The sequence below is a fragment of the Sylvia atricapilla genome, chromosome 4, assembly GCF_009819655.1.
Source record: "Sylvia atricapilla isolate bSylAtr1 chromosome 4, bSylAtr1.pri, whole genome shotgun sequence".
NCBI classification, from domain to species: Eukaryota; Metazoa; Chordata; class Aves; order Passeriformes; family Sylviidae; genus Sylvia; species Sylvia atricapilla.
The window spans coordinates 28,958,872-28,967,544 of NC_089143.1; the positions used below are offsets into that span (position 1 = coordinate 28,958,872).

At 38.4% G+C, this 8,673-nt stretch overlaps 1 protein-coding gene across 1 annotated transcript in view; it reads left to right on the forward strand.

Annotated features, from left to right (window-relative positions):
- The window catches only part of FAM193A (family with sequence similarity 193 member A), a 78,875-nt gene extending 73,177 nt beyond the window's left edge, over positions 1-5,698 (forward strand). The window contains exons 21-22 of the mRNA XM_066317393.1: positions 2,002-2,083; positions 4,843-5,698. Coding sequence (XP_066173490.1) covers positions 2,002-2,083; positions 4,843-4,936 — 176 coding nt within the window. The 3' untranslated portion in view covers positions 4,937-5,698. The remainder of the gene's footprint in view (positions 1-2,001; positions 2,084-4,842) is intronic.
- The last annotated feature ends 2,975 nt before the right edge of the window (positions 5,699-8,673 follow it).

An 8,673-nucleotide genomic window follows, 5' to 3' on the forward strand; every position in this document is an offset into this window, starting at 1 on the left:
CAGCTGGTCATTCCCCTGGGATCACCTGTAGCTGAGTGGTAATGTTGCATAAATCCAATGTACACCAGTTCTTGCTGCCGTTCTGACTGGTAAGCACAGCAATACAGGGAACCTTCATGCTTTGGCAGTCTCTGCCAGTATTTAAGAATACTTATATTTGTTAAGCTTTGTTACAAAAATGTAAAGCTAATTCTTGGTTGCAGGAAGTGCTAGGGGGTTTTTTAGTGATTTCGTGGTTGGATTGGGTCAGCCCCCCATCTTGGTTTTTAATTCTGATGCCTAATGTTTCCATTCCATGTCAGTTGAGCAGCGATACAGTATGGAACCGTTTTCTCTGACACCTTAATTCTTGTGCGTACTCTGTTGTGGTGTGTTTGGGTTTTGGCTCTTTTAATTTACCAAGAAGAATATACTCCAGTGATTGAAGCAAGACAGAACTTCAGAACAGGGAGCAGAAAGAGAAGACTGGAGACATTTGAAGGAGAAAATATGGAAGAGGGTGTTTACTGTAGGAGAATGCAGGTACCTTCCTGCATCTTGTCCTCCTCCATGGCCCCACCATTTTTTTTCTTCTTGCATAAGTCAAGTGTACTTAAAATTTCCAGAAGTTAATGTTTAAAAGTGAAAAAGTACAGAGCCATGTTTCTGATTTTGTCAAGAAAAAGTTATGCTGTTCTCTGTAGACTTGGGACTGGATTTTTACTTTAAGTAGTTCTGACTAGAGAGCTACCGGAAAGATACTCTAATACATGATTTTTCATGTAGTTACAATTTTTTGAAGATACAGGGTTGATGTACCAAACTGGCAAAGACACAAAAATTGTACTGAGAAAAAAAACCAAGTAGAACTAGAGTAATTGAGATAACATGATGAGAGGGAAACAAAGCTAGGAGGTTTTAAACTGAGTTTTCAAATGAAGTGTTAAAGCAGCAAGTATTACTGTTTTTGGTGAGATATGTTTCCTAAAAATTTTCTGGCAGAGTATTTTTACTCCTTGTTAAAAAAAGACTGAAGAAATCTAGGAGTGCTAGGGAAGGCCCATGTTTATAGGGCTTTCTGCTTCCTCAGAAGTAAGCTGAATAGCAGCAAATACATGCAACTTTAAAAACTGCCACAAGTTTCTTTACCATGAGTTGTCTGTTCTCATAATCTCAAGGATTCTGTAGTCCAGGTGTGCACTTGGTGGTTTCAGTTACCTTCTTTGTCTCACCTGTTTTTTGGAATGTATTGTTAAGCTGCTTCAGAAATGAGACTGGAGTGTATACGCAGTGAGAAAGAAACTTCAAGAGAAAAATGTTCACATTGGTTTCTACTAAAATATTTGGTTTCTGATGCATTTCTTTTTTGAGTCCAAAGGAGAACCATATGCTGAGATACTACAATATACCAACAGGCACTGTGGTGACTTCTTTGCTGAGGCCATACAATTCAAGCCATACATTAATGCATTAAATATTTGAGTTTGGGGGTTTTTTTAAAAAAATTCTAATGGTTGTTAGTGTGACTTAAACTCTTGCAGACAGAGCCTGATCATCATGTCCCAGAGGGAGTACAGCAACTCTACAACTCAGACATTTCAAAGCATTTTTCTTTATAAATACTGTTTAAAGAATGTCTCTAGAGCTACATTTAAAGCAGTAAGACCAAGAATTTCAGGCATTAAACAGCTATCTGATTAGTCAAGCCCTCTGTACAATTCGGTTATTCTTACGTGTATTCCAGGTTTGTGGTATCTTTTGCAGCCCATGCAATCAGTACATTTACTGTTAAATCATCTCTTCTTTTTTGCCAGTTTAACTTCTTCAAGTCTGTGTGGAGATACTAGTATAGGGTTTTTAAGAAGTGTCTTTTTAATTATAAGTGTGTCTTAATTCAGCATAAATATGAATAATGAATAGTCTACAAGGTTCAGTCAGTTCTCCAAAGACATCTTTAGTGCAGCTTCTTTCTCTCTCCTTCCCCACGGAATCTAACATAGTGTTACCATTTTTCCTTTGTAGATGATGTGTTTCTACCCAAAGACATTGATCTAGACAGCGTGGAAATGGATGAAACAGAACGGGAAGTGGAGTATTTTAAAAGGTAAAGTGCTGTAATCTCTGTGCATAAAGCTGCTGTTGCGTCTTTCCATATGTCATGGTTATAAAACAAGCAAAACCACCACCACACCAAGTCACAAGTTAATAACTAACTCCTGGCAGAAAAGCTTGTGTTGCAACACATGTAAATCCTGTTACAGCTGGCATTCTGAACACTGTAACAATCACCAAAGCTGTGATCTGTGGGCACAGCTCCTAGCTGAATAGAATAAATTCAGAAGCAAGTGCCAGAATTATCTATGTGACCCCCAGGTTCTCATCAAGGTCTTCATAATATTCTCAATTGCCATTATTTATAAGTGAAGTTTGTGTGAATATTTCCTTTATTAGCCACACAGGCCAAATGCTGATTAGTGTTTTAAAAAAAGTTATTAGGTTTCCAGATACTTCCAGAAAGATTTGTTCGTTTTGTTTTCTTCCTTGTTTACAGAAGCTGTTAGCTGGGAATTTTATACTGTACATGAAGCAGAGATGTATAACTGTGGGATAATGTCTTATGTCTGTAAAAGGAGATGCTTATCCTAGAATCATAGGATGGTTTGCATTGGAAGGATCATTAAAGACCATCCCCTCCCAGCCCTCCTGCCCTGGGCAGCAGCACCTTCCACTAGAACAAGTGTGCTCAAAGCCTCATTCATCTGACCTAGTACAGTGAAAGAATAAATAAAGCTGTCTTTCTGAAAGTTTTTTCTTCTGTACTTTTTGGTTGATATGAGGATTTGTGCATCATACTGAGAGTTGGACTCTGATCCTTATGGGTCCCTTCCAACTCAGAATATTCTGTGATATTAGTTGCCTCTAAGTTCCTCAAATATGAGAGGACAGCTCATATTTAAATTGTGTAGCACATGTTCTTTTGTAATACTGAAATCTGTTCACATTTTTTCTTTGGTGGTGTTTGGTAGTGCTGGTTCCCCATGAATACATCTAGTGAGCCTTTCATTATGATAGCCAAATCTGCTGTAATGTCACACAACTCAATTTCCTGCAATTAAATAATTTAGGACTCAACAGTAGTATTTCACAAGCTATTTGTTACATGAAAGGACTTTCAGTATGTATTTCTTTTCTAAATTTATATAGTTTATTTAGCCTACATACCTGAGATGTAATGTGTGTCTGGGTCTTAAAAAAACTGAGTACAACTGCTGCTTATTATTGCTACAAAATGCATGTATCTGATTATTTATGGAGTTACAATGTGCAAGACAATTAAATTGTCACATGTACATGGTCTCTAGTCTTAGAAATTTTTTTTGAGTGGTGCCAAATAAAGGATATTTTAAAATCAAAATGTAGGTGAAATATGGCATGTGTTATATACTGCTAGTGTTGATATAGCATAAGCCTTTGTTAAGGAATATTCTTAGCTTCCTTCAAGTTGGCAGTATCTGCAGTAAATAGAGATGTTCTGTTCATCAGTTATTGACTCTGAATAGCATGGATGATATATTTCTCTACATGTGTGTCTTGTATTTGTACAAGTGCAGTTGAATTTTGGGGATAAATTTGGCAAATGTGATTCCAGCTGTAGAATCAGCACTTTAAAGTATTCTCTTTTGTAATCTGCTCACTAATTGGAGGACTCTACTCCTTTACTGTCATCTATTATGAAGTGTGTCTAACTGTCTAGTTTTTTATGGATACCTGTATAGAAAAGGTGCCTGAAAAGCCCTGATAGGTGTTGTCTTGGGGGAGAAAAACAGCTACTTAATGCCGTTAAGACACCTTTAATGCCTAGGTTCTTTACCATTTGATAATTCTCAGCATAATACTTGGAAGGCTAGAAGCATGGCTTGTTTTAGTAACCCTGTGCGGCAATGAGCTGCATAGGCCAACTGAATTCCTATTTTTCACTTGTAATTCATTCATCATCTTTTCTTCCTGCTTTGTAGTGGTATAATAGATGGATACTTTAATTACACCCTGACATCATGATTAATATTGGTGCTTCTAAATTTAGCACAAAAAAAATGAAATAAGTCCAATTGTAACCTTCCACTGCACCTGTTTTATTGTGCTCCTTCTATCTGTCTATCTGCTTCCAGTTGTTACAGAAGCAGTGTAACCTTCCAGAGAGAGGTTTGCACTGCTTTGATGCAGTCATGCAGCCTTTAGCCTCAACAAGCTACACCTTACCTCAATGAAGTTCTTCAGCTCAGATTAACAGTCCCTGAAAGGCCTGCATGTGGCAACTTTTTCCAAAGTTATTCCATAGGCTGTGGTCAGTGAAAGCAAATTTTTGTTCTAGGAGTATTTTTTCCAGGCACATGAGCGACTTATCTGCTCATTCTGCTTATTCTTTTCCCTGGGTCTTTGTCTCCAATGTAGCTGTGCTGTATTAAGAGAAGCAGCAATGTTCCATGCCATTGGTGATGCTGCTTTACACACCATCTACCACTCATTCTTACCCTTTCAAAATTTTTTATGAATGCAGCAATGCCATTTCTGTTACTAGTTGACATTTAACTTGCTTTTGTGCTGTCTGAATGTACCTGTATTGTGCTGCTTGAAAGAAAAATATTCTTTGCCACCGCTTTCACTTAATCCTGATAATCCCATGGTGTTAAAAGTAGCTGGTTTATGATATATTTGAGTGATGGATAAGTGATTTTTTTTAATGTATGGTTTTGTTAAGAGGTTTAGTCTTTCTGAGTGAGAGCTTCTCTCCAAAAGAGGGATAATACATGTGGTTTGATTCCAAGTATATTGGTTTCACTTTACTGCTTTCTTTCTTTTCAGATTCTGCTTGGATTCTGCCAGACAGACAAGGCAGAGACTTTCCATCAACTGGTCCAATTTTAGCTTAAAAAAAACCACCTTTGCTGCACATTGAAATGACACAATACAGGGAGGGAACCCTGCAGGAATCAATGAACGACAACTCCACTTACCTGTCCTGCTGTGCTGAGAGCTTATCTGGTCTCGAGCCAGTGCTGCCTTGCCTTGTCCCCAGTGCTGTGTGGATCTGCACTGAACCCTTTGGCCTGATAATTCTTGCGGACTGAAAAGTTGCCACTTTCTACCTGAATTTGTTAGCTTGTGTGCTTGTAGTCTGTGAGTGAGACTTACTTGATTGTAGCTGTATGCCGTTGGAGTTGGAACAATAGCTCTTTTCCAACTCCTTCTGAATGCCTTGGCCTCAGAGACTTTAAATTGCTTAGGCTTGGGTGGAGGCCAAAATACTAGGTTGCATCATCTGCAGTGGCTCCTGTCACTTCTGCATCTAGCTATGTTTTGTCATTCTGACTCCTGACAAAGGAATGGACCTAGTCAGTTGTGCTTTCATCTGCTCCAGAATTCTCCTGACATGACTTCATGAGAAAGAGGCTCTTACGGGACAAGTATTCCCTCAGTTCTTTCACAATCTACTGTTTAAGAGTGTACAAGTTACGCTATTTGTGTTTTGATTTTTTTCTTCCTGACTTGTAGCCAGCTTGTGTAAGAATACTTGCAGAATGAGAAAATTTAAAAAAGAACAGTACTCACACTATCAAATCTGTTATAGAGTGTATAATTGTATTAACACTGAAGCCTAACTGGCTACTTTTTTAACATATTGTTAAGTAATATTAAAATCATGTCTTTCTTTTTGAAAGATGGAATACATTAGTATGGCAGATGACTTGTGTCTTGCTTTTTTCTGCATGGGTGGGGAAGGGGAAGAAAGAAACATACGAAGCAATTTTGTAAACTCAATTTCAGCTTGTGTCAAAATTGGTCAGTGAAGCCTTATCAACTAACATATTCTCTGTTTGTCAACTCACATGATAGGAAAAACCGTCTGCTAGAGCAAGAAGGATGCTTCCTGATTGCTGGAACTAGATTTCTGTGAATTACTGTAATGTTTCTATTTCAGTGGACAATTTGTGAGAAACAAGGTAATTCAAAAATTTCCAGTTTAATATCAGTTGCAGTAGTGAAGTAGGCAGGTTCAGTGCTGCTGTCAGGCAAATAGTTAACTATATAGTAATGGTTTGCAGTTCCACAGTATGCCCAGTGAGAAGGAAGATGGGTGATTTAGGAGTTTGAGCTGTGCAGAGATAGCACACTTGTAGCAGTTCTCTGATACCCTGTTCAGAATAAAGAAAACAGAAGCTTTTTTACTTCTAGATAACCATATAACCATATTGTAAAGGCGAGCAGTCTCTTTTTTTTTTTTTTTTTTTTTTTGGTTTGGGGTTTTTTTGGGTGGATTTTTTTTTGGTTGTTTTTTGTTTGTTTTTGTTTGTGTTTGGTGTGTTTTGGGGGGGTTGGGGTTTTTTGTGGGGTTTTTTGTTTTTGTTGTTTAAGAAAACGGATCTTCCACTCAGCACATATTTAAAAGTACAATACCACTTCAAAGCCCATTTATGTCCTTTCCCAGAACCATTGCACAGTTTTCTTTCTTCTACTTGTTAACGTATTTTTCTGTGATCCACTCCCTCAGGCTTGGGACTGAATTGCAAGACACAATATAATTGCACTCAGCTTTGGACTTGGGAAGGTTTGACAGATGATTGTTTTCATGTCCCCTGTGAGACACAGATGTAGCAGAATTGGGTTGGCTGCAGACCGCTGAAATATCTACTACTTCACATCCCTCTTTCTGTTCTGGAGCTCCTATCCCACTGTGTGCTTCTGGTACAGAATATAGTTGCTCAGCTTATACATAGCCATTGTAGGCAAATGATCCCTTATTCTCCTCTTGCAGAGGAGATTTTGAGAACAATACCTGTTTGTCAAATATAGTTCAGGGATATCTAGTATTCTTCTGCAGATTAAAGTTGAGGAAGGGATTAATATCTTAGACTAACATTTTTTGTCAATGCAGTGTTTGTCAGTGGATTTATTTGCTTGTGCTGGAGGAATAGCAGCTCAAACCTAAAGCACCAGCTGTCCCTGCAAAACTAAAATACTCTGTGCTCTTGAAAACACCTGCATCAGTTAGTGGAAAAGAATGAACTTCATTCCTGGGGATCATGGGGGTTTGCACCTGTTGCAGCCTGAGTTAGATCTTAGTTTTATATAAAAATGTAACATTACTGGAGAGACTGCTCATGGAACAGTGCTGAGGAAGAAATTGCTGTTAGAAGAGCAGAAGGTGGTAGCATGTGTGAAACCCAACTTCTCAGACTTTTTCAGTTCTAAACCATAACACAAGATGGCAGTGCATGTCATCACTATGGCAAGGATCTCAAATTGAGACCTGGGTTGGGGAATCTGTTTGATGTCACATGGGTGAATATGGTTGCAGATCATACCTTCTCTAGAGCTGAAATGTACTTTGAAGTACTGAGATTTTTAATGGTGCTAGAAAACTTGTAGCATTTTTTTCACTAGGAATTGGGTAAGAAAGTTGGCTTTATTCTCTACTAACAAAGTAGTTTCAAGAGTGACACATGAATATGACTGCTTTTCTTTTTTTTGAGATCCTGGGTGAAAACAACAGAAGTTGTACTTTTGGCATTTGACGAATGTATGAATGTGTTTGTAATATCCTTCAAAGATATTTGCCATGTTCTCCATCATTGTGTGTTGGTACTCATAGTATAGTTTATATACATAGTTTATAGTTTAGATAGTGCTCCCACTATCTAAACAGAAAGCACCAAAAATGAGTCTCTGTGGATCTGATGTTCTGCACCTTGCTGAGAAGTTAAAGGCAAATTATGCTTTTTTTATAATAATTTCATAATTAAGTGAAGATAAGCATGGTTTAGTCTGGGAGATTTGGGGGGATGTAGTCGGGGGGGGGGGGGGGCTGGTCTCTTCTCCCAGGTAACCAGTGACATGGTAAGAAGTAATGGCCTCAAGTTGCACTAGGGGAGGTTTAGGTTCAGTGCTAGAAAATATTTATTCACTGAGAAGGTGGTCAGGCATTGAAACAGGCTGTGAAGGAGATAGATGGAATTACCATCACTGGAGGTATTCAAAAAATGTGGCACTTGGGAATATGGTTTAGTGGTAATGTGGCAGTGATTGGATCAGGGTTGGACTTCCTGGTCTCTGAAGTCTTTTCCAACCAAAATGATTCCATGAGTCTATGAAAAATCCTGGCTTCAGTTCTACCACTTTGTGGCACTGGGCAAATGAGTTAATTACTGTTACTCCATTGACTGAGTGGTTTTATTAAGGATTTGCTGAATTACCAGCTTGTTTCTTAGTGTCTACATTGAGCAGGTAGCTTTGTGAAGTCTATTGACGTACAACTTATTGGAACCATAAATCATCCTCATTGGTATTTGTGTAGTTCAGAAAAAATGTATTTCAAGCTAACTTTGAGCAAAGGAGACCTCTTTAAATAATACATCGTGACTAAGCTCAGAGTTCTCATGAGAGTTGAAAGGGGCAATAATTCTGAGTTTGAGAGTGGCCTGCTTTGATAGAGGTAGTGTAGCTTATGCCCCTATTCCTTACACAGTTTAACCTGTATGAAAGATGGAACCTAAGTTCTGGAGGTGGCTGGTGGCATATCTATTTTATGCCTGTGTGTTGATACCGGTGCTGCTGAATCTGAGAGTGTGGTGCTGTCAGGTATTTCCTTAATGGGAGAGGGCATAACTGCACGAAATGTGTCTATCGTGAACAGTG